The sequence below is a fragment of the Mya arenaria genome, chromosome 10, assembly GCF_026914265.1.
Source record: "Mya arenaria isolate MELC-2E11 chromosome 10, ASM2691426v1".
NCBI classification, from domain to species: domain Eukaryota; kingdom Metazoa; phylum Mollusca; class Bivalvia; order Myida; family Myidae; genus Mya; species Mya arenaria.
The window spans coordinates 64,462,039-64,489,538 of NC_069131.1; the positions used below are offsets into that span (position 1 = coordinate 64,462,039).

The 27,500-nt window shown below is 35.9% G+C and overlaps 3 protein-coding genes across 3 annotated transcripts in view; 1 reads left to right on the top strand and 2 right to left on the bottom strand.

The window, feature by feature from the left end:
* LOC128205674 (uncharacterized) overlaps nucleotides 1-27,500 on the top strand; it is a 266,905-nt gene that overhangs the window by 193,681 nt on the left and 45,724 nt on the right. The window lies entirely within an intron of this gene.
* Nucleotides 1,914-27,500, bottom strand: part of LOC128205667 (uncharacterized) — a 43,308-nt gene continuing 17,721 nt past the window's right edge. The window contains exons 2-5 of the mRNA XM_052907482.1: nucleotides 7,815-8,000; nucleotides 7,439-7,566; nucleotides 6,246-6,365; nucleotides 1,914-5,432 (exon numbers count right to left, since the gene is read on the bottom strand). Coding sequence (XP_052763442.1) covers nucleotides 4,710-5,432; nucleotides 6,246-6,365; nucleotides 7,439-7,566; nucleotides 7,815-7,971 — 1,128 coding nt within the window. The 5' untranslated portion in view covers nucleotides 7,972-8,000 and the 3' untranslated portion in view covers nucleotides 1,914-4,709. The remainder of the gene's footprint in view (nucleotides 5,433-6,245; nucleotides 6,366-7,438; nucleotides 7,567-7,814; nucleotides 8,001-27,500) is intronic.
* LOC128205654 (uncharacterized) lies at nucleotides 15,867-25,314 on the bottom strand. The gene has a single exon (XM_052907465.1). It carries the CDS (start codon nucleotides 22,437-22,439, stop codon nucleotides 18,627-18,629), a length of 3,813 nt encoding a protein of 1,270 aa, XP_052763425.1. The 5' UTR covers nucleotides 22,440-25,314; the 3' UTR covers nucleotides 15,867-18,626.

Below are 27,500 nucleotides of genomic sequence, written 5' to 3' on the forward strand. Positions count from 1 at the left end.
GAGCAGAAACCGGCTATATCACAAAACCATTATGAGAAGCCAAAAGTAAGCAACCATGCAGCCATGACCTCTTATGTGAGGGGCAAGAACCGGCTATATCACAAAACCATTATGAGAAGCCAAAAGTAACCAACCATGCTTATAGCCATGACCTCTTATGTGAGGGGCAGAAACCGGCTATATCATTTTACAATTATGAGAAGCCAAAAGTAAGCAACCATGCTTATAGCCATGACCTCTTATGTGAGGGGCAGAAACCGGCTCTATCATTTAACCATTATGAGAAGTCAAAAGTAAGCAACCATGCATATAGCCATGACCTCTTATGTGAGGGGCAGAAACCGGCTCTATCATTTTACAATTATGAGAAGTCAAAAGTAAGCAACCATGCAGCCATGACCTCTTATGTGAGGAGCAGAAACCGGCTATATCACAAAACCATTATGAGAAGTCAAAAGTAAGCAACCATGTATATAGCCATGATCTCTTATGTGAGGGGCAGAAACCGGCTCTATCATTTAACCATTATGAGAAGCCAAAAGTAAGCAACCATGCTTATAGCCATGACCTCTTATGTGAGGGGCAGAAACCAGCTCTATCATTTAACCATTATGAGGAGTCAAAAGTAAGCAACCATGCATATAGCCATGACCTCTTATGTGAGGGGCAGAAACCGGCTCTATCATTTAACCATTATGAGAAGTCAAAAGTAAGCAACCATGCATATAGCCATGACCTCTTATGTGAGGGGCAGAAACCGGCTCCATCATTTTACAATTATGAGAAGTCAAAAGTAAGCAACCATGCATATAGCCATGACCTCTTATGTGAGGGGCAGAAACCGGCTCCATCATTTTACAATTATGAGAAGTCAAAAGTAAGCAACCATGCAGCCATGACCTCTTATGTGAGGGGCAGAAACGGGCTCTATCACAAAACCATTATGAGAAGCCAAAAGTAAGCAACCATGCATATAGCCATGACCTCTTATGTGAGGGGCAGAAACCGGCTCTATCATTTAACCATTATGAGAAGTCAAAAGTAAGCAACCATGCAGCCATGACCTCTTATGTGAGGGGCAGAAACCGGCTCTATCATTTAACCATTTTGAAAAGCCAAAAATAAGCAACCATGCAGCCATGACCTCTTATGTGAGGGGCAGACACCAGCTATATCACTTAACCATTATGAGAAGTCAAAAGTAAGCAACCATGCTAATAGCGAAAACCTCTTCGGTAAGAGGCAGATCCCTATACCACTCACTATGTAAATATGTGAAATTTAAAGAACATTCCAAGCCAAAATAATCCTGGTTGGGTATTTATTGCTATGAGTTCTCAGGTGAGACAAACCTCTAGATCACTCTAGTAGTCACACCCTTGGTTGCCATGTTTGAGTGTATTTTATCATAAGAGTAGTTGCAAAATGCTACTTGTACAGGTACTTGCATTAGTGTTGGCTACTTTTTTGCAACAGGTTAACGGTATGTGTACTATTTACAAGTTGAAATCCATTTCTTTAACTTAACTGCAATTTTTCAGTACAAGCCACATCATGTTTTGCAACAATTGTTGTTTTTCAAAAGAATTACAGGTAGTTTTAATGAGTACTATTGAATCCTTGTTGCCATATAAGTAGAAATGGCAATGCATTCTCGAGTTATTACTTGATCAAGTGCATGAGGACTCATAAACTCAACTACTAAAATAAAACACACACAAATAAATGGCGTTTTAAGTTTCACTTTTTGCACGATTTACAGACAACATTTAGACAATGTAACAATACTAGTGCTTGCCAACAAGACGCAATGCACTGTCCCTACACTCTTCTTTAAACCAACATCCAGTTATTTAATGTGGACACCAGCTGTTACAGTAATGAAAAAAAATCAACAACACATGCAATTATCATGGCTTTTATTAAAACAGTGCTGTAAAATGTGCCAACAATAACATAACAACAACACCAACAACAACACCAACAACAACAGCAACAGCATAGCCCACAAATTATTTCACAACAAAATGATATATTTTACACATTTCTTTCATTTTATTTTACTAAAACTCATAGCTGTTCCATGCAAAGTTGAAAATGGACAAATTCCCCTTGGAAAAAAATCTCCACATCAATTTGCAAAGGCAAGAAAACTATTTTTGAAACATTGTATATTGATTATCTTGCTTGTTTTTAATTGGAGAACTAATCATTTGGAGAAAATTGGAATATCTAAACCTGTGCCAAATTAAAACAGGCCAGAATATTTTGGGTATACAAATTATGCTTTCATTTAATGTGTTTTTAAGGAATAATAAAGAAATGAATAAGTGGTAGCATTGTGAAATAGGTCTGATCATTATTTGTCATGAAAAAAAATGGTACAAAATAATGGTCAAATTTTCTTGGCAGAAAAGCTGCAATGCTCTTTTCTGAAATGAAAGAAACTATAAAACCAAGTTTGTTAGATTAAGGTCGCTGAATTTTAACAAATGGAAGTGCCCCACCAATGTTTTAGTCTTGATACCCAAAATAACAGCCAAGTGCTTCATAGATGTTCTAAACATGGTACCCATGACAACACCCTGATGCTTTATAAAGTACTAGACATGATACCCAAAACAACAGCCAAGTGCTTCATTAAGTTCTAGATATGATACCCAAAACAACAGCCAGATGCTTCATTAAAGGTCTAGACATTACACCCAAAACAACAGCCAGGTGCTTCATTAAGTTCTTGACATGGTACCCAAAACAACAGCCAGGTGCTTCATTAAGTTCTAGACATGGTACCCAAAACAACAGCCAGGTGCTCCATTAAGTTCTTGACATGGTACCCAAAACAACAGCCAGATGCTTCATTAAAGGTCTAGACATTACACCCAAAACAACAGCCAGGTGCTTCATTAAGTTCTTGACATGGTACCCAAAACAACAGCCAGGTGCTTCATTAAGTTCTTGACATGGTACCCAAAACAACAGCCAGGTGCTCCATTAAGTTCTTGACATGGTACCCAAAACAACAGCCAGGTGCTTCATTAAGTTCTAGACATTACACCCAAAACAACAGCCAGGTGCTTCATTAAGTTCTTGACATGGTACCCAAAACAACAGCCAGGTGCTTCATTAAAGGTCTAGACATTACACCCAAAACAACAGCCAGGTGCTTCATTAAGTTCTTGACATGGTACCCAAAACAACAGCCAGGTGCTTCATTAAGTTCTAGACATGGTACCCAAAACAACAGCCAGGTGCTTCATTAAAGGTCTAGACATTACACCCAAAACAACAGCCAGGTGCTTCATTAAGTTCTTGACATGGTACCCAAAACAACAGCCAGGTGCTTCATTAAGTTCTAGACATTACACCCAAAACAACAGCCAGGTGCTTCATTAAGTTCTTCACATGGTACCCACACAAAAGCCTGGTGCTCCATTAAGTTCTAGATATGATACCCAAAACAACAGCCAGGTGCTTCATTAAAGGTCTAGACATTACACCCAAAACAACAGCCAGGTGCTTCATTAAGTTCTTGACATGGTACCCAAAACAACAGCCAGGTGCTTCATTAAGTTCTAGACATTACACCCAAAACAACAGCCAGGTGCTTCATTAAGTTCTTGACATGGTACCCAAAACAACAGCCAGGTGCTTCATTAAGTTCTTGACATGGTACCCAAAACAACAGCCTGGTGTTCATTAAGTTCTAGACATGGTACCCAAAACAATAACCAGGTGTTCATTAAGTTCTAGACATGGTACCCAAAACAACAGCCTCGTGCTCCATTAAGTTCTAGATATGATACCCAAAACAACAGCCAGGTGCTTCATTAAGTTCTTGAAATGGTACCCAAAACAACAGCCAGGTGTTCATTAAGTTCTAGACATGGTACCCAAAACAATAACCAGGTGTTCATTAAGTTCTAGACATGGTACCCAAAACAACAGCCTGGTGCTCCATTAAGTTCTAGACATTACACCCAAAACGAAAGCCAGCTGTTCATTAAATTCTAGACATGATACCCAAAACAAAGGCAAGGTGTTCATTAAATTATAGACATGATAACCAACACAACAGCCAGGTGCTCCATTAAGTTCTAGACATAATACCGAAAACAACAGCAAGGTGTTCATTAAATTATAGACATGATACCCAAAGCAACAGCCCAGTGCTTGATAAAGTTCTAGACATGATATCCTAAACAACAGCCAAAAGTTCATTAAGTTCTAGACATTACACCCAAAACAACAGCAAGGTACTTCATTAGGTTTTAGACATGATACCCAAAACAACAGGCAGGTGTTCATTAAGTTTTAGACATAATACCCATAACAACAGCCAGGTGCTTTATTAAGTTCTAGATATGATACCCATTACAACAGCCAGATGTTTCATTGATGCTCTAGATAAAACAACATCCAGGTGCTTCATTAAGTTCTTGGCAGTTTACCCAAAACAACAGCCAGGTGCTTCATTAAGTTCTTGACATATTACCCAAAACAACAGCCAGATGCTTCATTGATTTTCTAGATATAACAACAGCAAGGCACTTCATTAAGTACCAGACATAATAGTACACCCCAAAACAGCTAGGTGCTTCATTGGTGTTTTTGACATGATACCCAAAACAACAGCCAGGTCCTTCATTAAGTTCCAGGTGCTCTATTAATGTTCTAGACAAAACAACAGCAAAGAGCTTCATAAAGTTCTAGACATGATACCCAAAACAGCAGCCAGGTGATTCAAGAGATTTTTTACAACAAGCCCATTTGTACAAAACTTGTTCCAGCCTCCCATGTGTATCAAACTGCTCCTTGATTTCTCTCCCTTTGTGATGGAACCTGCATGACTTGTGTGTATTTTCCCCAGGTTTGAACAACACATGACATCTTGAACACTGAGCAACGTTACTTGACCTATTGTCTCCCTGCCTGGCTGAATAGATATTCTTCCTAAGCCTGTCCTTAATAATGGCATTCTCTTCATTAGGATTTGGATAGGACACAAGTTGGTCACCTTCAACATAAGTTCTCTCCCTTATATGACTTGAACCATTGCTGTCAGTCAACTCCAGGGTAGACACACTATTGGTATGACCTGTTTTTCTCTCATAGTCGTGCCTTGAAGTTTCCTTTACAGGGGCATCAACATTGTTCAAGTGGAAGTTTGCACCATTATGACCTTCATTATACTTTTGCACAATTTTCTGCATTCTCATAAGCTGTCTATGTAAAGAGGAGTTCTCTTTCTGCAAGTGAACAATCTTCTCTGTTTGTCTCTGAATCTCATGGTCATTGGACTTTTTTTCCTTCTCCAGAGCTTTGAGTTTGTCTCGGAGTTCTGTGATGATCTGTCTGTTCTTGTTCTGTGCATCTTCAAAGTCGTTTTTCGAGACGTCTGCTACTCCAGCCTTAACTTTTAGTTGCCTGACCTGAAATATGCAAATAGTTCATAAATTAATCACATGATGTTCCATGTCTAATCAACCGTAACACTATTGTTATGTAACTAACCCTTGTTCACATAACCATACTAATCAATTATCATTTTACCAAAAAATAAAATCAATCTTCTTTTTTGTCCTTGAATGTGTCATTTCAAAAGATTTATTTTAAGTTTGTTGCCATTTAATACAAATGACTTTAAAAATTGTAATATACAGTTTAAAAGTTTTCCAAAGGCTTGCTTGACATCTCATTAAACTTGTGTCTTTTTGTGGGGTATCAGATGGCAACCAATGTTTATGCCCCCACAAAGTGGCAGCATATAGTTGATCCTTCATGGATTCTTGATTTCTCTTTCTTATTATCACTGCTATGTTTTGGTGTCATTCTCCTCTGATTTAGTAATTGAAGTTGAGCCAGAAAGATTATTTTATTACTGTCCTTTGAATAGTGAATTATTTGACAAGAAGAGGCGTTTCTTATGAATGATGTGTAATAATTCAAAGCTTTCAGAATTGGAATATAGACTGTTGAAAAGACTCCCTGGGTCGAGTCTATTAGTCTTAATGTGCGTTTAATAGAACATTTATATCACTTGAAGTATGGTTTTAGGAGAATGGTGATTTTGTTGTAATCACAGTGAAGGATTCTTTTTCCACATGTATCTATTTTTATTGTTTCAAATGCAATGAAATAGTTGCTTTTATTTAGACCTCTGTTATAATTTGCACCCAAATGTACTTATTTAGTATAAATCCCTTTTAGAAAGCTGAAATTTCTGTTTATATCCTGTCATATACCTGAAACTTGAGGTTTTCCAGCAGGCGTAGAGCGACAGTCTCATTGTCCAAATCCTCATCAACCTCTTCTTCCATTATACTGTTTCTCTTTAGAGCTTGCTTCAAGGATCTCACCAACTCCTGTATGTAGAAATGTGAATGTAAGTGCATGGTATGTTGATGAAACAGTAACAACATTGTTACCATTGCCTGTGTAGCAAGGCAGACATATAGGCATACATGTGTTCAGTTTGGGCAGCATCTGCAGCAGCTCAATTCCATGTTTATTCTAACTACAGCATTTATAATCCAGTCTTAGTCAAACTTAGTTACATTATTAATTGTCATAATAGCATGTAAGAGTTCATTTAACAGATCACAGTAATAACTACAGCCCTTGAATAGTTGGAATTCAATAACAGTTTCGTTGTTTGCTTGACCTCTCTGGCTTCAGCATTTCTAATGCAATCTTTGCCAAACTTGGTAACAATGCTCATGAGAGTGATGTTTCGTTTATATGGAGAAATGGTTTCATTGTCCAAAACCTCATCATGTTCTGTCTCAGTTATTTTTTTGTAGAACATGATTGAAAGATTTTTCAAGTTTTTGTCGGCGTGTGGTATAAGTGTCTGCCTTAAACCAAAGAAATTTTAATTTTAACTTTGTGAGGCCACGGTGAAATTTAGATTAACTTGTTTGCAATAATGTCTGACCTTTTTTTTAATGAAACGATATCTGGATTAATTAAATAGGAGGGCCTCACATTTTAGAATCAGTGATGGAAGAATTACAGCTTAGCCATGCGCTCATTCCTTGTAGTAATGTTGCAATTGCCTTTACTTAAAGCTGCAGTCTCACAGATTGAACATTTTGACAACTTTTCTTTCATATTTTTGTCTTAGAACGAGCCAATTTTTGCGAAAATGCATGAAAACCAGTGATATAAGACTGCTGACAAAGTATGAGATCGCAGGTTTTCATATTTAGGATCAGAAATGATTTATGCATTTTTCTTAAAGCGTTAGTTACACTTAGCCATAAATTATAAATTTTCAAAGGTAAATATGAAAAACTGCGCTCTGATCTTTTGTCAGCAGTCTTATAAGTGGTATCAGATATTTGGCAAAAAATGGCTTATTTCTAAACAGAAAATTAAAAAAAGTTGTCAAATCGATATCTGTGAGAGTGAAGCTTTAAATGGTGTAAAACTGTACCTGAAGTCCAGATTGCGTAGTGAGGATGACCTTGTGTTGTCTGTCTATCTCCAACATGGACATATGTAGGCGTTCCTTCCAGTGGTTTCTCTCGGCCTGCAGGGCCCGCCGCACAATTTCTTCTGTACCTGGAAATAGGAATAGAATAAAATGCAAATGAGTAAAGAGGTGGGGATGGTCTAGTGGTAAAGCTGTGTGTCTTAAACCAAAGAGGTTGTGGGTTTAAGCATGTTCCATGTGGCTGTGAGTTTTGGGGTCCTTTCTCATAGCCCCTCAGAATGTACACCAATCAGGACATTTTTGGTGAGAAGGTAATAAACTAATGTATCATAAGGATGGCCAATTTTTAAATACATGATATTACAATGCTTCTTACTTTCTTTTTTCCCCTTGTTTGTGCTTTGTTGAGGTCTGACGTGGAACAGTCTGCCAACCGTGTGTAGAATGTCATCATCGATTGGCTCCCTGGTTTCCGTGGTATTTGTTGTCATGGAAACAGGACCTCCCCTGGTACCTGTGCTGGTGTCTGCCATGGCTTATCAGTCGATGTCAGAGGGCCATACTGAGTAGAGGAGAATAAATCATGCGCATGAATAATTTAAAAGTATCTTTTGAACAACCTGTCTTTGTTCCTACCCAGTAAACGGACTTGATAGTTATTCTGTAAGCTTTTGTCACAATTATGTATTTTAAAATATAGGTTATTGTAATAATTACAAAGTAAAAATTAATTAAGCCCCTTTTTGGAGTTTACTCTCTAGACCATCAAGAATAATATTGAAAGAAAAACACTTCCAAATTGTTCGTAAAGTTGGAATTATACAGTCATTTGCAAAATAATTATTTAACAATAAATACCAAAAAAAAAGTTGGTCTGACCACTGATCAATGATTTAAGCTGTACGATGCTATGGAATCAATTGTTCTAGTTTTATAAATAAGAAAGGGCTCTAATCAATCAATTTCATGCCTTTTGATTCAATCCAGAATATTATGCAAAGTTTATAAGTTGCTGTATTTGTTTTTTTTTGTGATGGGAAACAACTCTTGTTAAAAAAAATCAATGATAAAGATCAGAGTTGTTTCCCTTCAATTCCTACTAGAGTTGTGATTAAAGTCATACTTGTAATGGCTTCACCATGCAGCTTGTTGGAAGATTTTGCTGGACTACTTGCAGATTAAGGAGGGTCATTATAACAGTCATACCTGTAAAGGCGTCACCATGAAGCTTATTCAAGGCTTTGCTGACTACTTGTAGAATTGTACAGTCATACCTGTAAAGGAGTCAACATGCAGCTTGTTCAAGGCTTTGGTGGACTACTTGCAGATTAAGGAGGGTTATTATAACAGTCATACCTGTAAAGGAGTCAACATGCAGCTTGTTCAAGGCTTTGCTGGACTACTTGCAGATTAAGGAGGGTTATTATAACAGTCATACCTGTAAAGGCATCACCATGCAGCTTGTTGAGGATTTCGCTGGACTACTTGCAGAATAAGGAGGGTTATTATAACAGTCATACCTGTACAGGCGTCAACATGCAGCTTGTTCAAGGCTTAACTGGACTACTTGTAGAATAAGGAGGGTTATTATAACAGTCATACCTGTAAAGGAGTCAACATGCAGCTTGTTCAAGGCTTTGCTGGACTACTTGCAGATTAAGGAGGGTTATTATAACAGTCATACCTGTAAAGGAGTCAACATGCAGCTTGTTTAAGGCTTTGCTGGACTACTTGCAGAATAAGGAGGGTTATTATAACAGTCATACCTGTACAGGCGTCAACATGAAGCTTGTTCAAGGCTTTGCTGGACTACTTGTAGAATAAGGAGGGTTATTATAACAGTCATACCTGTAAAGGCATCTCCATGAAGCTTGTTCAAGGCTTTACTGGACTACTTGTAGAATAAGGAGGGTTATTATAACAGTCATACCTGTAAAGGCATCTCCATGCAGCTTGTTCAAGGCTTTGCTGGACTACTTGCAGAATAAGGAGGGTATTTATTACAGTCATACCTGTAAAGGAGTCACCATACAGCTTGTTCAAGGCTTTGCTGGACTATATGCAGATTAAGGAGGGTTATTATTACAGTCAAACCTGTAAAGGAGTCACCATGCAGCTTGTTCAAGGCTTTGCTGGACTATATGCAGATTAAGGAGGGTTATTATAACAGCCATACCTGTAAAGGAGTCACCATGCAGCTTGTTTAAGGCTTTGCTGGACTACTTGCAGAATAAGGAGGGTTATTATAACAGTCATACCTGTAAAGGAGTCACCATGCAGCTTGTTTAAGGCTTTGCTGGACTACTTGCAGAATAAGGAGGGTTATTATAACAGTTATACCTGTAAAGGAGTCACCATACAGCTTGTTTAAGGCTTTGCTGGACTACTTGCAGAATAAGGAGGGTTATTTTTACAGTCAAACCTGTAAAGGAGTCACCATGCAGCTTATTCAAGGCTTTGCTGCACAATGTGAAGTATAAGGAGGGTTATATTTGCAGATTTGCCTATAATTGTGTCATCTGCAGCTTGTTCAAGGCGTTGCGTGCATGCGCAAGTCACTATCATGCACATATATCCATTACAAAAGTTGCTATTGGATTTAATATTAATGAGTGTCTTCAAGCAGAAAAGAGTCAAATTACATGACCCTTGGTTGAATTAAGCGCATATATTGGCTCCTTTTAAATAACTGTTCCAATTTATAACTTGTCAAATTTTGGAAGAATTCAGTCTGTATATTGTCATAGCCTTGGTCTCCATGTCAGGGTGAATTTGTTTTACCCTTGGCCATAAATATAATAACATAAAGCAATGACTATAGAAAGATACTGGCTTTACTTGAGAATAAAAACAGTCAAGTGTTGGCTTTCCCTTAACAGCCCTCTTGTTGCCATTTCTGTTTCTCTCATGTTTATAGAATTGTGAAAAAGGTGACATGTAGGTAATACTTTTGGTATATTAATTTGGGCCATCAGCATCATTGGCAAATCTTTGTGCAGACGCATGATGACAGTTGGTGACAGTATTTGTGGGCATTATATCCCAGTGATGGGTTAAATAGCATCCCAGTTATTCCCCTTTTAAAGCTGCACTCTTAGTACTCCCAAATCAGATTAACCACAATTATTACAATTGTTTTAATATACCAAAAAGGATGAATAAATGGGGAAAACAATGGTTCTTATGAAGGATACCGAGGTGAATTTGATAGAAATGTGCAGATAACACGCTTTTTCTGCCTTATGAGACAATAGTAGGTCACATTAAATCTTTTAGCACTCACCAAACATTTAATATTTTTTCATGTTCAGCCGTTTAATACAATTGGTTACAACTTTGTTATCAGTAAGTTGTATTTTCCATAAATGCATTATTTAGTAAGTAGTTGAAAGTGTATCACGCAAAATTTACGTTTGTTATACATGTGTATGTATTGATTTTGAATAAGACTGTCACTTAAAATGTGGGAAGTTTTTGTTTTGTGCAGACAATAACTGAAGTATTGAACATCCAATCATGAGAAAACTTGGTGACAGTGTAAAGTAGCAGTATGTCTCAGTTATGTTAATTTTGTGATAAATTGCCTCACTAACTCAGTTCACTACGAAGTTTTACTACTTTTAATTTAAAATTTGTTTAGAATAGTTTTGACTATGAACAGCACCCAAAACAGATGTCACATCCAATTGTAGTTTTAAGAGTAGCCTGAATTATGTTGCAATCATATTTGGAATTACAGCTTTCATTTGCTGCACATTTTAAGTGCTGATGACATTTAGTGATCATTCACACTGGTTTGACACTGCCATCATGCTTAAATTAGCTGCCAGTAGTTATATTGTTTTTACATTAAACAATTTTGTCGCCATGAATTGTTGAGCTACAGCTTAGCCATCATTTGCCAGTGTTTTTACAATAACCAAGTAAATGTTGCCTTCATGTATAAGTTAATATCAAGTATTGCCATTGTTATAACAATAAACAAGCCAGTTCTATTGCCATCATGAGAGAAATTACAGCCCAATCTGCCATTGGTTTAACACTAACCATGCCTGTTGCCATCATGTGTTAAGTATGATTGTTATTAGAATAACAAAGTGTGTTGCCATCATGGGTCAAGTTACAGCCTTTGCTGCCATTGTTATTACAATAACCAAGTGTAGTGCCATCATGGGTAAAGATACAGCCTTAACTGCCATTGTTATTACAATAACCAAGTGTGTTGCCATCATGGGTAAAGATACAGCCTTTACTGCCATTGTTATTACAATAACAAAGTGTGTTGCCATCATGGGTAAAGATACAGCCTTTACTGCCATTGTTATTACAATAACAAAGTGTGTTGCCATCATGGGTAAAGTTACAGCCTTAGCTGCCATTGTTATTACAATAACCAAGTGTGTTGCCATCATGGGTAAAGATACAGCCTTAACTGCCATTGTTATTACAATAACCAAGTGTGTTGCCATCATGGGTCAAGTTACAGCCTTTACTGTCATTGTTATTACAATAACCAAGTTTAGTGCCATCATGGGTAAAGATACAGCCTTAACTGCCATTGTTATTACAATAACCAAGTGTGTTGCCATCATGGGTAAAGATACAGCCTTTACTGCCATTGTTATTACAATAACAAAATGTGTTGCCATCATGGGTAGAGATTCAGCCTTTACTGCCATTGTTATTACAATAACAAAGTGTGTTGCCATCATGGGTCAAGTTAAGCCTTAACTGCCATTGTTATTACAATTGCCATCATGGGTTACACAAACTTACAGCCATAACTGCCATTGTTATTAGAATAACCAAGTGTGTTGTCATCATAGGTAACGATACAGCCTTAACTGCCATTGTTATTACAATAACCAAGTGTGTTGCCATCATGGGTAAAGATACAGCCTTAGCTGCCATTGTTATTCCATAACCAAGTGTGTTGCCATCATGGGTCAAGTTACAGCCTTTACTGCCATTGTTATTACAATAACCAAGTGTAGTGCCATCATGGGTAAAGATACAGCCTTAACTGCCATTGTTATTACAATAACCAAGTGTGTTGTCATCATAGGTAAAGATACAGCCTTAACTGCCATTGTTATTACAATAACCAAGTGTGTTGCCATCATGGGTAAAGATACAGCCTTAGCTGCCATTGTTATTCCATAACCAAGTGTGTTGCCATCATGGGTCAAGTTACAGCCTTTACTGCCATTGTTATTACAATAACCAAGTGTAGTGCCATCATGGGTAAAGATACAGCCTTAACTGCCATTGTTATTACAATAACCAAGTGTGTTGCCATCATGGGTAAAGATACAGCCTTTACTGCCATTGTTATTACAATAACAAAATGTGTTGCCATCATGGGTAAAGATACAGCCTTTACTGCCATTGTTATTACAATAACAAAGTGTGTTGCCATCATGGGTCAAGTTAAGCCTTAACTGCCATTGTTATTACAATTGCCATCATGGGTTACACAAACTTACAGCCATAACTGCCATTGTTATTAGAATAACCAAGTGTGTTGTCATCATAGGTAAAGATACAGCCTTAACTGCCATTGTTATTACAATAACCAAGTGTTTTGCCATCATGGGTAAAGTTACAGCCTTAGCTGCCATTGTTATTCCATAACCAAGTGTGTTGCCATCATAGGTAAAGATACAGCTTTAACTGCCATTGTTATTACAATAACCAAGTGTGTTGCCATCATAGGTAAAGATACAGCTTTAACTGCCATTGTTATTACAATAACCAAGTGTGTTGCCATCATGGGTAAAGATACAGCCTTAACTGCCATTGTTATTACAATAACCAAGTGTGTTGCCATCATGGGTAAAGATACAGCCTTAACTGCCATCGTTATTACAATAACAAAGTGTGTTGCCATCATGGGTAAAGATACAGCCTTAACTGCCATTGTTATTACAATAACCAAGTGTGTTGCCATCATGGGTAAAGATACAGCCTTAACTGCCATTGTTATTACAATAACCAAGTGTGTTGCCATCATGGGTAAAGATACAGCCTTAACTGCCATCGTTATTACAATAACAAAGTGTGTTGCCATCATGGGTAAAGATACAGCCTTAACTGCCATTGTTATTACAATAACCAAGTGTGTTGCCATCATGGGTAAAGTTACAGCCTTAGCTGCCATTGTTATTCCATAACCAAGTGTGTTGCCATCATAGGTAAAGATACAGCTTTAACTGCCATTGTTATTACAATAACCAAGTGTGTTGCCATCATAGGTAAAGATACAGCTTTAACTGCCATTGTTATTACAATAACCAAGTGTGTTGCCATCATGGGTAAAGATACAGCCTTAACTGCCATTGTTATTACAATAACCAAGTGTGTTGCCATCATGGGTAAAGATACAGCCTTAACTGCCATCGTTATTACAATAACAAAGTGTGTTGCCATCATGGGTAAAGATAAAGCCGTAACTGCCATTGTTATTAGAATAACCAAGTGTGTTGCCATCATGGGTCAAGTTAAGTCTTAACTGCCATTGTTATTACAATTGCCATCATGGGTTACACAAACTTACAGCCATAACTGCCATTGTTATTAGAATAACCAAATGTGTTGCCATCATAGGTAAAGATACAGCCTTAACTGCCATTGTTATTACAATAACCAAGTGTGTTGCCATCATGGGTAGAGTTACAGCCATAACTGCCATTGTAATTACAATAACCAAGTATGTTTCCATCATGGGTAGAGTTACAGCCATAACTGCCATTGTTATAACAATATTTACACCTCAACTTCCATTCCTTAAATGAACTGCCTTTCGGCAATTGCGTTCATCAACTGATGAACGCAACATCTTCAGATATGTTCAGATCGTAATTCATTGCATAACAATATACATGAAAGCTATTGATCTTGTTATTGGTTGTATTGTGTCTGCAGGTCCCGTAAAATATAGATCAACATTTTTAAAAGTGTTAGTTTATTATATTTTAAATATACTGGTATCAGAAGTGTTTCAATTTTACGTTTTAAAGTGATTTTAAGTGGTTGATCTTTTCCCCCGTTATTGTGACGTAATTTGAAAAAAATGTTTCCAGTTACAGTCGGGTTGTTCTATTTACAGAATGGGTAAGAACGGATTACTTAAAGGTTTTCTTAAATGAAATGAAGAATTTTTTTAAAAATTCTTGAATGAAATAATGAACTATTGGTGTAAATATAAGGATGATATGAACACAATTGTGTTGGTCAATGTATGCGTGGAGTCCTTCGGACTCCACACACATTGACCAACCCAATTGCTTCATACCCCGATAATGACATCAACCCCGCAATTCATTCCTTAAATAACCAAGTATGTTGCCATCATGGGTAGAGTAACAGCCATAACTGATATTGTTTTTACAATAACAAAGTGTGTTGCCATCATGGGTAAAGTTACAGCCTTAGCTGCCATTGTTATTCCATAACCAAGTGTGTTGCCATCATGGGTGAAGATACAGCTTTAACTGCCATTGTTATTACAATAACCAAGTGTGTTGCCATCATGGGTAAAGATACAGCCTTAACTGCCATTGTTATTACAATAACCAAGTGTGTTGCCATCATGGGTAAAGATACAGCCTTAACTGCCATTGTTATTTCATAACCAAGTGTGTTGCCATCATGGGTAAAGTTACAGCCTTAGCTGCCATTGTAATTCCATAACCAAGTGTGTTGCCATCATGGGTAAAGATACAGCCTTTACTGCCATCGTTATTACAATAACCAAGTGTGTTGCCATCATGGGTAAAGATACAGCCTTAACTGCCATTGTTATTACAATAACCAAGTGTGTTGCCATCATGGGTAAAGATACAGCCTTAACTGCCATTGTTATTACAATAACCAAGTGTGTTGCCATCATGGGTAAAGATACAGCCTTAACTGCCATTGTTATTACAATAACCAAGTGTGTTGCCATCATGGGTAAAGTTACAGCCTTTACTGCCATCGTTATTACAATAACCAAGTGTGTTGCCATCATGGGTAAAGATACAGCCTTAACTGCCATTGTTATTACAATAACCAAGTGTGTTGCCATCATGGGTAAAGATACAGCCTTAACTGCCATTGTTATTACAATAACCAAGTGTGTTGCCATCATGGGTAAAGATACAGCCTTAACTGCCATTGTTATTCCATAACCAAGTGTGTTGCCATCATGGGTAAAGATACAGCTTTAACTGCCATTGTTATTACAATAACCAAGTGTGTTGCCATCATGGGTAGAGTAACAGCCACATCATTATTTATAATCATCATCATCATCATCATCATCATCATCATCATCATCATCATCATCATCATTTTTAGCTTCTGAAATTATGCCAATTATAGCTCTGTTGCTGTACTACAAGGATTGGTTTTAAATAACAACTTACTGAGTTATTCAATGATTTAATAATCCCTTTAAATAGACTTAAATAAAGTCTTTGTAAACATTTAACAAAGAAAACAGAACATCATAGTGTAACAATTGAAGATAATCAATACAGATAATTCATTAACAAATATAAATGCACGACGCTATACCAAGATTAACGAAGATATACTGAGATTAACGTCAGAGACCATCCAGATAAGATTAAAGTTAAGGATCGACATAATTGCATGGAAAAAATGACTAAAATTTGAGAGCTTAGCACAATACAGATGTAACTCCTTTTCTTGTATGTGGAGTTACAATTGTCTTGCGCTAAGCCCATTATTAATCTTTAACAGACCATACATGTTCGTATCATAACAAAAATGTTCAAAGAGAAAAATGGCTTACTAGCGCTTTGTTAAATGTATATATAAGTATTATAAGTTGGGAACATTTTATGAGTTTGCACTTAAAATGAAATATAATTATACAAGCGTTATATGGACTAAATGTATTTGCTGTATAATTTGCAAATTAAAAATGATATATGCACATATTGTAAAGATTATAGACTTAAGTAAAAAGATAATGTAATGATATTTATTATGTCGTACAATTATTATAAAACTCAATGAACAGAATATACAAGTAGGATCTATTTGAATTTGTTAAGGTAGCAGACGAACATTTCATCCAGCCATTGCCGATAATATTAAACATTGATGCCTAAGGTGACCCCATACAAATTTGGTATCTTTTGAGCTGATAAGTTAATTACGTAAAAGTTAAAACCAAGAATACATCAAAGACAAAATGATTGCTCTTCAAATTTTTGTTCTTTATTTCAACTGAAATCGAATATGAAATTGCCTATTTTGGAATCACGCATTGCATGGAAATTATTTGTGTAATATTGATTTGGTATAGGTTTTTTATACTCTTTCTACATGTAAAACCAGTCAGTGAAATAAGTCTTTTGGATAATCAAGCCCGAATTCATATACTACTGCTTGGCATTACATTTTAGAACAAGCCCTACAGTATGAAATCCAGAATTTGAACAAACCCGGAAAGCACTTTACCAGTGCAGGGCTTGCGGGCTTTAAATGTGCTTATTTCCACCAAAGTAAAACCTTTTCAAATTATAAACAAAATAATATTGGTTCACCAGGCAACCAAAATTCCCATTATTATACATTGGATATCATTCAGAAAGTTTCGATATGCTATGGATGTTTTTGATGTGTTTTCCTTTGCAGTCCAATGGGTTATTTAAGCACTGACTGTTCACAAATTTGTTCATGAAAATTAGTAAGTGGGTGGGGGTATTGTATTTAATTTTGTACTTCTACATTTCTGCATATTAATGTGACATTCTACCCTATATATTTGGAAAAATCATTATCAGGTTGCATACAAAACAAATCTTAATGCAGAAATTTGAGATGAAAGCTTTCAAAAACAGTCATCAAAATTTCATTTTGCAAAATTACAATAAAGTTGAAAGAAGGATACCATATAGAAAGGCAAGATACTAATTATCAAGCCATTCATATGCAAAGGTACCAATGCAATGAGAATTTATGGAAGGGCCCCCAAGTCTTTCAGGATATTTTGTATAAAAGAAGCGCTCTCATTTTTTTTTACTATAATTATGCCAATGCAACTGCAGCCCCCCTTCCCCAACCATCCCTCCACCCCAACCAAACCCTCATTTGAAAATGTCAACATAATGGCTTTGTAGTTGATTGCTGGGTTATTCTATGACTTTCATGAAAATGCCAAGACACAAATTGTAAACAATGCACAAAATATTCTCCAAAGTTAAAACAAGAAAAAGGAAATGATTTATCATTTGAATATGTCTGCTGTGTAAAAATGAACAAGAAAATTGACATTATGCTTAGGGGGTAATCAATAAATGATGAGAAAAGCTTTCAATAAATGCTTTGCAGTCAACAAATGTAAATGAATATTTAACAATGAAAATAATAATATGTCTCATGAAATAATAAATTCATACATTTTTACGTTCATAAAATGCCACTATGTGATGACCAGTATATCTAGAAAAACTTCAGACTCTTACAAAAAAGTGCCTGACTATATATCACAACCATTGCCTTCAGATACAAAAGGCCTGTATTTTTATTTCAAATACTTCCGTTTTAAATGCCAACTAAAGAGAAATGCACAAAACTGGTATAATATTAATACAGTTCATATTTGAAATTGTAAAAATAATAGATTTTAGTTACTTACATGATTGATTTTGGATTTAAGTTTCTTAGCCTCTGTAAATTTTTATTTTCCAAATTATGTAAAAAGTTCAACCTTATCTTATAAAAAATGTTTATTGTACAAAAAAAACATGAAAATTATCTTACACATAGTTTTATAATTATAATATAATTATAGTAAATACCCAGCATAACTCTTTTTTTACCTTTATGTATAAAGAACAATGCAGTGACGATAATATTTGAAAACATAACACTTAGTATTCAGTTTGATTTGGTTTAAAACAAACAAGCAAACATTAACTCGACTCAAAAACTTTTAACACTGACAAAAAAAGAATGTGTTTTGCATGTTTAAGTTCGATAACAAAAGAGCAAAAATCAAAACATGGCATACCTCAAGCATTATGTACATTCTGTTTATCACATTGAAGATATAAAAATGAAAAAGCATTAATCATAGACAAAACAATTTTCTTAGGAATGAAAGCAAACATGTTTTATGTTCTGTTTTACAATGTCACTTAGCACTTCTATCTCTTTCACCCTGCGATACTTAGACATAAGCAGTCTGTTTTGGCATGTCCTCATCGGTTTCATCAAGGTTGCTATCCTCTTCCTCTATTGCTGTGGAGAGCAGGTGCCCCCCGGTTGACCCGGTTAGCCACAAGTTCCTGCGATTGATTGTGTCTTCACTCACTGCACTTCCATTGGAATCATATCTACCACTTTCCCCCTCACTATTCTCATCAGTCTCTTCATATGTTGCATCCGTATCATTTTCTGTGTCAGTTTCACCTCTTTCATCATAGTGAGCATCATATTCAGTTTTCACATGATTTACATTCTGACGTCTCGCACTGTTAGGTATTTCCTTTGTATTCCTCAGACTAGACTTTTCCGGTTGTCTAGCTCTAGACACAGGTGTGTTCATAAACTTGGTTTCTTCGAAATCTGACCTATTCGGGCTATGTAATTCACTGTCTTTAATTGCTAGTCTCAGAGTTTCTTCATTGTTAAACGCATCTTCATGCTCATCATAGTAAGAGTCTGCATACTCATGGTAGTCTTTGTTTTTCTTAAAACAAAAAACCCACGTAAGCATCACAGTCAGAAAGTATAGTCCAGCTAAGGAGCCTGTAACCAAGGCGATAGTCTTTGACAATGAGTGGAGATAAGAAGCAAGAAATGGGTAACATCCATTCACATTCAAATGCTGGTTTTCATCTGGGTATGAGCCGCTATCACTAGAAGGATATCTTGGTGGACCTAACAGAGCCGGGTCACCACCCTGACACACTCTTGTATTACTATTCTTCTTGCAACAACTTTCCGGTACAAAGATATAACCCCTATCTGGATGATGTTGAAACCAATAAGTCCTTGTATAGATTGCCCATGAATCGGAATCATCATCTTGTCCCTTGGCCCCACAGCACTGAAATTCACTTTGCATAGCGTCCCAAGCCTCTGTAAGAACTTGGCTATCAACATCATCAGGTATTCCATAGAGAGTCAGCAATCTCTCCTTGAAATTGAACTTGTACTCCACTTTACTCAATTTGTCAGAAAATATTGTTATCAAGATTGCAGATGTAACAAAAGTAACAGTCACCAAGACCAGTGTAAATCCATACATTCCAAGTCCATTCTTGTCATTTCTCACACCACAGCAGAGACAAAATGATGCTAATATTGCTAAGCTGGAACCAGAAATGGCAACATAAATAACAATTTGCAGTAAATTGTCCCCCAACATTGATGAAATCTCATTAACATTAAGGCTCTTCAGCAATAACCAGATTCCTGTTCCGATGATTCCAGCACTGGATAGAAAAATTAACATGTTCAGAAAATGCAGTAAAACATCAATGCAACTTGTTGATTTAGTTTCATAGGAAGCTGAGCTTGGTCGTCCAATACTGTTGAATCGTTCAAATATTGTTCTTGCAATAGACTGTTGTCTTGCCGGCTCGTGGATTCTTGAATGGGACCTTTCACTTCTTGGAGATTCTGGCGAGCCTGTTATAACACAGTTAACTTCAACGTGCTTCTTCACTGTAGCATACGGCTCTGGAGCGGCTGATAATTTGGGCTCGGTCTTAGCTTTTATTTCCTCACCCAGAGAACTTAAACTGCCTTTTCTGTATAGAGAAGCTGGCGATGGGATTTGTCCCGTGTAATTTGGGTCATCTCGTTTTTTTATTAAATCATCTGTGACTCTTGCTCGCACATGTGTTGGACTTTCTAGAAGCTTCATGATTTCCAGCTTTGATTCTGAGATATTGCCAACTGACTTCCCTCCATCACTGTCTGACTCACTTCCACTTACACATTCCATGTTGTCTATGTCCTTTTTCTTTGGCAGATACCGATCGTTTGTGCCCCGAGTTTCCTCTACATCTAGATCAGTAAGTGACCCATTCCTAACTCCATTTTCACTTTCAGAATGGTTTTCATCAATGTCAGGGTTACTTGGCAAAGACCTTACATATTGTGACACCTTAAGATGATAGTCCTTTGGGGATAAATGTCTATGGCTTGTTGCATAACCACTTTCAGAGCTCTCTCCAGATTCATGGTCTTTTCTGCTTCTTATTGGACTGTTGTCTGGTCTGATATGGTTAGGGACTAGTGGATCAGTTATTTCACTTTCTGGCGTTTCATTCACTGGCTTAGCAAAACTCTGATATGAGCTGAGTTTAAGCTTTGGTCTTTGACTCTTCCTTAGTTCAGAATCTGACTTTTCTGGCTTTCGATCAGCTGTTCTTAGTTTTTCAGCCTCCTTTTGTCCTCGCCCGGGTTTGTTCTCTTTATCATTGTTCCCATACACAGTTGGTAGATACATTGGCTGTGTATTTGGATACCCAGGTATTGGTGGTGTATCACATGTGGAGGTGGTGTCTTCTCCATCTGTCCAAGTACTCATACTGGTGTCATGCAGCGGCTCTGTGGTGGGTATGTTCGCATTTTGAGGCATGCTAGTCTGCTTAGAGGAACCTGAACTGTCGGTTTGGGATGAACTTTGTCGGCTTTTGCAGTCATAGTATGGCTCAGACATATCAGACTCACTTGGATCTGGGTAGAAAGGATACCTTGTAGGTGGTGGTCCACTGCATGGCCCGCTGCTTCTTCTTAATGGACTGTTTGGCTGCTCTGCTGCTACAGGGGAGCTACATCTATTTTGTATGTTGTTGGAGTTGCTCTGGTCATTTGCTGGTGCGAACTGGTTTGTTTTAACATATTCATTGTCACTTTCCAGTTGCTTCAACTGTTGTATTCTTCTGCTTACTAGAGATGGTGAGTCTATTGGTATGGCTGTGTTGTATTTTGGAGATGGTTTAATGTCTTCAGGGGATGAGTCAAAGACATTTTCTGGCTCAGGAACTGGGTCATTCATAAGACTTAAAATAAGTTTTTCTTCAGCTTTTTCATCAAAACTTGGCTGGTTTCTAATTGTGGTTTGGTCAGAATATTTAGAGGACTGACTACCTATACTTGGTCGTCTAGAATAGTCTGTTAAGGAGCCGGTTCCACTTGCGTATGTTCCGCTTCTAGATCTTGAAGGTGAATAGACACTTGAGGTTTCTGAATTCAAACCTGAAATTGAGTCTTTATCTGATTGGGACTTGAGGGACTTTCTTCTTTTGCCAATTGGCAGGAAATGCTTCTTTGGAAGTTGCAGTGATTTCCTTCTAGCTTTCTCTGCATCATATGATTGTTGTCTTTTCAAGATTCCCACAGCAATGTCCATGTTCGCAGGAACTGTTAGGTCTTCACTGATGGACATTGACCTTGAGATTTTTGGTCTTGGGTTTGACTGGATAGGCATTGAAGAAGTGCTGATAGTCTTGCTTCGTAACTTGTGTGGCTCTGAAGCAAAGCTTGGTGCCCGAGGTCGCTTGCCAAGAAAGGGTCGGTCCTCCATTTCTTCTTCAGTATCATCATGGCAAATGGACATGGATCTCTCTAGTGGAGGTTTCTTTGGCTTTGCATGACCAGACTCATTGAAAAGACTGTAATTCAAAAGGCTGTTTTCTTGTCCCCCGTAACTGAAACTTGAGCTTGCCATAGGGTGTTTCTTCCTCTCTGACTTTGACTGTGTCATCTCAGACAGCAAGGAATTCTGCCTCATCATGAATGATCCATGATGGCCGTAGCTTTGAGCCAGCTCTGGATGAGTCTGTTGCAGCATAATTCCATTTGGATCGTTCATGTACCCATTGGAGCTTCCAAAACTGGCCCCACCGATTCCACTACCGAAACTGCCTTTCTTGTGCCCGCCCCCAAAACCATGGCCGCCCATCTGGCTGGCATGGGCTTCCAGCTCCATGTGGTGGCCAAACATTTTGTTGCCAATAAATGCCATTTTGATAACCCAGTTTTGTCACTCTTGTAGTCTAATATTGCTACTAATTGTCTATCAAATTTTAATCCACTGGATAGTTTACAATGTTTGATTTTGAAATTTATTGTTGCATATAAAATCCATTGTAATACTCTGATTTGTTCACTTCTTGTTCATATAGATTAAATATACCAATGTACTAACAGTTTTGAAATATTTGCTACTTTAAACAGTCAATAATTTAAAGCTTTCATTTAAATAATTCCATGTTTGGCACTACCAATAATGTAATCCTTGACTCTGATTAATATACACTTCTTCCATAGCTTGTCCATTTGTGTAGGTGGTTCTTAGTATTTTGAATATAGCACTTTATATATCCTTGAAGAAATAATTTATGGTAATATTCACTCCATTATAGTCCATATGTGCAGTAAAGTTTAAATGGTACACAAATATCCCTTCACATGTAAATGTATCTTAGGTTATTAAACTTGTCTTTTCTCATGTTTCAGTGACAGTAAATGACCTCATAGAATAAATATTTTTTACTTTTAAATAAATCTTAAATAAATTATAATCGGACACTTTCTCCTTTTTTATGACAGATCCATAGTCCTGTTATTGTAATATAATAAGTTCAAACCGTTGAAATAATCTTTGGTTACTCTTTAATACCCTAATAAACAGCGAGTATTTCCTGTGTATTTGGTATATCGTATATGTTTTTTATGCAAATTTTTGTTGACAAATGCAGTAACCCTCAAATTTCTAAAGCAAGTTGATTCCCATCTTTAAGTCCTGTAATTTGTATCCCTGCCGTAACACGATATTTTCTTTTTTGTCCTCTTTTCGGCCTTATTTAAATATTCAAGACCGCACTTGTTATCCAAAATTCACAATAAAATATCCACAAAAGATCTTATGTCAACTTTTCAATTATGTGCGATAGGGCAAATATGTGCTATCAAAAATCCAGTTTGGTTTCCCTAGTTAATGGCTATTTAATATGCACAAGCTAGCCTCAGTCTCTTGTTCGTCACACAGATTACATCTCATTATTTGTAATGTCAACAGTTTAATCGCTTTTTTTTTGGTCCCTGAAACTAGTGACTAACACCGATATTAAATTGTAGTTCAACTCACAAATTCAATTTTTGAAGTGCATCCAGATAGATTAGTTTTTCAAAAGGGACTCTGTTCAGATAAATTCTCATCCATTTGTATGCTATCATGATATTGGCTCTTTATTTAAAATCCATCTCATTTAAAACAATTGTTCCTTTACTGATAGTAATTTTACATTTAAATCCTGCAAATAGCAAAAGAATTTTCCCAATCTAATTAAAACTATCAACTGTGTATGTAGCGAAGTGATTTAATCCAATTCACTTTCAAATGTTGCATTTTTCAAAGGTCACTATAATATATTCCAACTGTCTGCAATGTAAAGTTTAGCAATAGTTTTTCCCATAATGCTTATGTTAAGAGTCGATTGTATCTCCAACTTAACTCTGACATAATGGTATCCGACCTTCATACAAAAATATTGCATTCAACCCACTATTGAATTATTTTCTATAAACTTTTTCTATAGACCCTATTTCAGAACAACTACCGTCTCAGTAGTAGATATCTCGCATAACAGAAGCCTCTTGTCGTCAAACCATTTTTTTCATAGTACTTCAAACAATGTGGACAAACAAGAAATTAATAATCAATTTGAACTTGTGACGGATTATGAAGAAAACTAAAGCACCATAGCCACATGCTGTTAAAAGCCGATACACTATGAATAGAACATTTAATAAATTTCACCTAATAGTAATATTGCTGGAAATATTTCAATTGTCCACCCAATACTCCCGAGTCCGAGGGCCATTGGAATTCAGCACAATTGTGGAGACACTAGTTTCTGTGTTAATTGGATCCCGATTTTCCCATCGGGATTAAACTCATTGATTCCAATTGATGCTGGTACAGAATGGATGCTTACAAATAGTTCACCTTCGGTAAATCTGGTCGCCTAATATAGCATGGTCAATCAGGGTAATTTAGAATCACAAAACATTTTTGGTAATAATTATCCGGTCATATTTTGACATTGTTCCTATTTACGTCACTACAAATATAAATCCACGGTACAGAAAGTTATTCCACTGATGTCGCTCTCAAAGAATTATCTTTTTTATGAATAAACTGCCAAATTCTTTGTTAAAATAAGAAAATTGCTCAAAAACAATTTCTTCTTATGTCAATTGATACTTATAATATTTAATTATTTTACACTTCATCAGATTATTTCAGCTATTTGAATTTGTAAACAGTGATTGTTTTAGGATTTAAAAAACGTTACATAATATTTAAAGTTGCAAGTTTATAATAGATTTAAATTTAAATCCAGCAGTAGTTTGACTTAATCCTCGTTCGTGACATTTAAACCTTGTAGCTTTTATTTCTCTCAATCTGTGGCTGTTAAAAGTCTTGTATTTTAGAACAGTTGTTTTAAATTATTTTTATTTCAATTTTAATGCCAGTCACTTTGAAATAATAGCAATGAAGTAATCCTTACATCAGATGAATATAAGGTTAAATACATCTTGGCTTTCAAGTGAAAATAAATTGTTTTGAAGTTTATTACGTTTCGAGATGTATTTCAATGTATTTCGAGTGATGTGTCATAATAATGTCATAATCTTGAGGGTATTTTCAATTCTTTATCAGTTTCGATTTCAGTTCAACAGCCTCTTCAGACACAAACTTTGTATTTAAAGCTTTTACAACACTTTTGTTAACCCAGGCGTCTTGATCTGTAAATCTTGTTTGCCCCGATGTTTACAAAAACTCCTGATGATAGTAATTAAAGTATTTACATCTTAAGTCATTTTTGTCATTTCTCAATATTATTCTGATATTCCATAACACACTTAACTTCTCATATTCATAGAATTCTCCCATAACATTGTAGTTGTCTGGCAAGTGGAAGAATGAAAATTGCGTTTGTCTGACTGAAATTCCCAAACTTCAATGCAAATAATCAGTAATGTGTTTGGTTCAATTACAGAAACACTTGTAATATTTATTTATTGATATTCATTAAACTCCATTCTCGGTCAACATTTCTGCCAGTGTCAAGAATAAAAAATGTAATTTTTTCGCATTATTAATTAGTGTTTCGCAAATAGTGCATAGCATAATTAGAACTCTTAAAACAATGTCAACCTGACAATGGTTATCAGTTACTGATAATCTACCATTTGATTGTGTTTTGTATATTAAAAATAAGCAATATCAGCACTCTAAATCTTTCAGATCATAATCAAAGTCATTGTTTTATTTTTGTGGAGTCACAGGCTTTGACCATAAATTTGGCTACATATTCTTATGTCTGAAGAGATTTTTTATAAGGGCTGTATTATTTGTATTATTTTTGACACCTTATATCTCGCCCTTCATTCTTCGTTTTGTGTTATTTTTTTCTGAAGGATTATCTCTTGCAAATAGCAGATAATCATCATCATTTTAATCATAATTCGAGTAACAATGACTGCAGCTTTTGGAGTTCAGTAATTCAATCAGCTCAAAATTAGACACCTTTGTTCCTTATATTTGTCTGATTATAACACATTGAATTATTTCATAGATACCCTACTGAATCATCCTCTTCATATCAAAGACACAGGCCCCTTTCTCTTCAAACTAAAACAGTCTGTGTTCTTTAGATGATGTTCAGAACAACCTACAAAGTGATGAAATAATATTTAACACATAATTTGACATATTTATTTAAATATTTCGCATTTTGACATCTGGGGAACACAACAGAATTTTAAAATAATATTATTTCTAAAGTTTTTAAGCTAAGCTTAATTAGCTTATTTCATATGGTAAAAAAAAATCTCACTGAATCTTGATTATTATAAAAGGTAAAAGGTGTGAATTCTTTTTATTTTTTCCGCTAAATTAAACCAGGTTGGTTGGAAAGGAAGAACTTTGTTTTTGGCCTAAAGATAAGTCTATAATGACTTATATACAAAATTTCAAAATATCTTAAGAATGTAAACATTATACAAATCATATCAAAACAAAACTAGTGAGCTTAGCTTTATCCTGTTATAAAGGACTTTCAAGAAAATAAGGCCAGTTCCTTATTGTGTAGATCCTATTTAAGGATTATTCTGACATCCTATCTAAAAGAAATAGCTAAATAGAAAGGCTAAAAAAAAAGAATTTGTTTTGCAATAATAAACAAAATGTTTACAAACAAAACAATGACTTCCAAGTTGATTTTAAAGATATTCAAAACACATGGAATACATTGTTAACATTGTCATGCCAATTCCCCCAGAGTTTTGATCCATCCCCAGTTGCCTGGCAAAGAATAAAAAACAGCTTAAATACTCAATACAGTGCTGAAATGCTTTTAAAAATAGAATACGCCAAAAAATATGGTTTCCAGAAATAATAGGCTTGTAACAGATATTGACATTTTTTTTAGACATTGTAAAAAAAAATCCTGTGGGCAAGTCTGCAAAATCCCATAGGTTTCTGAACAAAACTGAGTGTTTTTTTAGCAAAAATCATCGGGGAGGTCTCCAGTATTTTGCCATGAATATGTAACATATAAATTACATACGAATTTGTCTTATTGCTTGATGTACCTAAATATGGGAGGATAAAAAAATGCAGGGAAATAATGGTGAAAAAAAATCATGTTGAATCTTATTTTTCATTTTCAAAACGTGAATATTTGGATCTTTTTTAAATCAGTATGAAATTGAATTGGAAAAAATTGTCAGAAGTTTGATACCACCTAAATTAAGTAAGAAGACAACAATTATATGATCTATAGAACTCAAGCAACAATAATCATTATGATCTTTAGCACGCAGGCAAAAATTTATTCCTATTCTGTGGGGTATAACCACATACTATCTATTGTACATTTCGGTTAACTCAATCAAAGGGAATATTATTAACAAATGGAACATTATGATTCCTTATTACTTCTTATATTTTGTTAAAACTTTTATCTGTCAGTTCAAAAGGATTTTTTTTTTCATTTTAAATTCCATCATATGA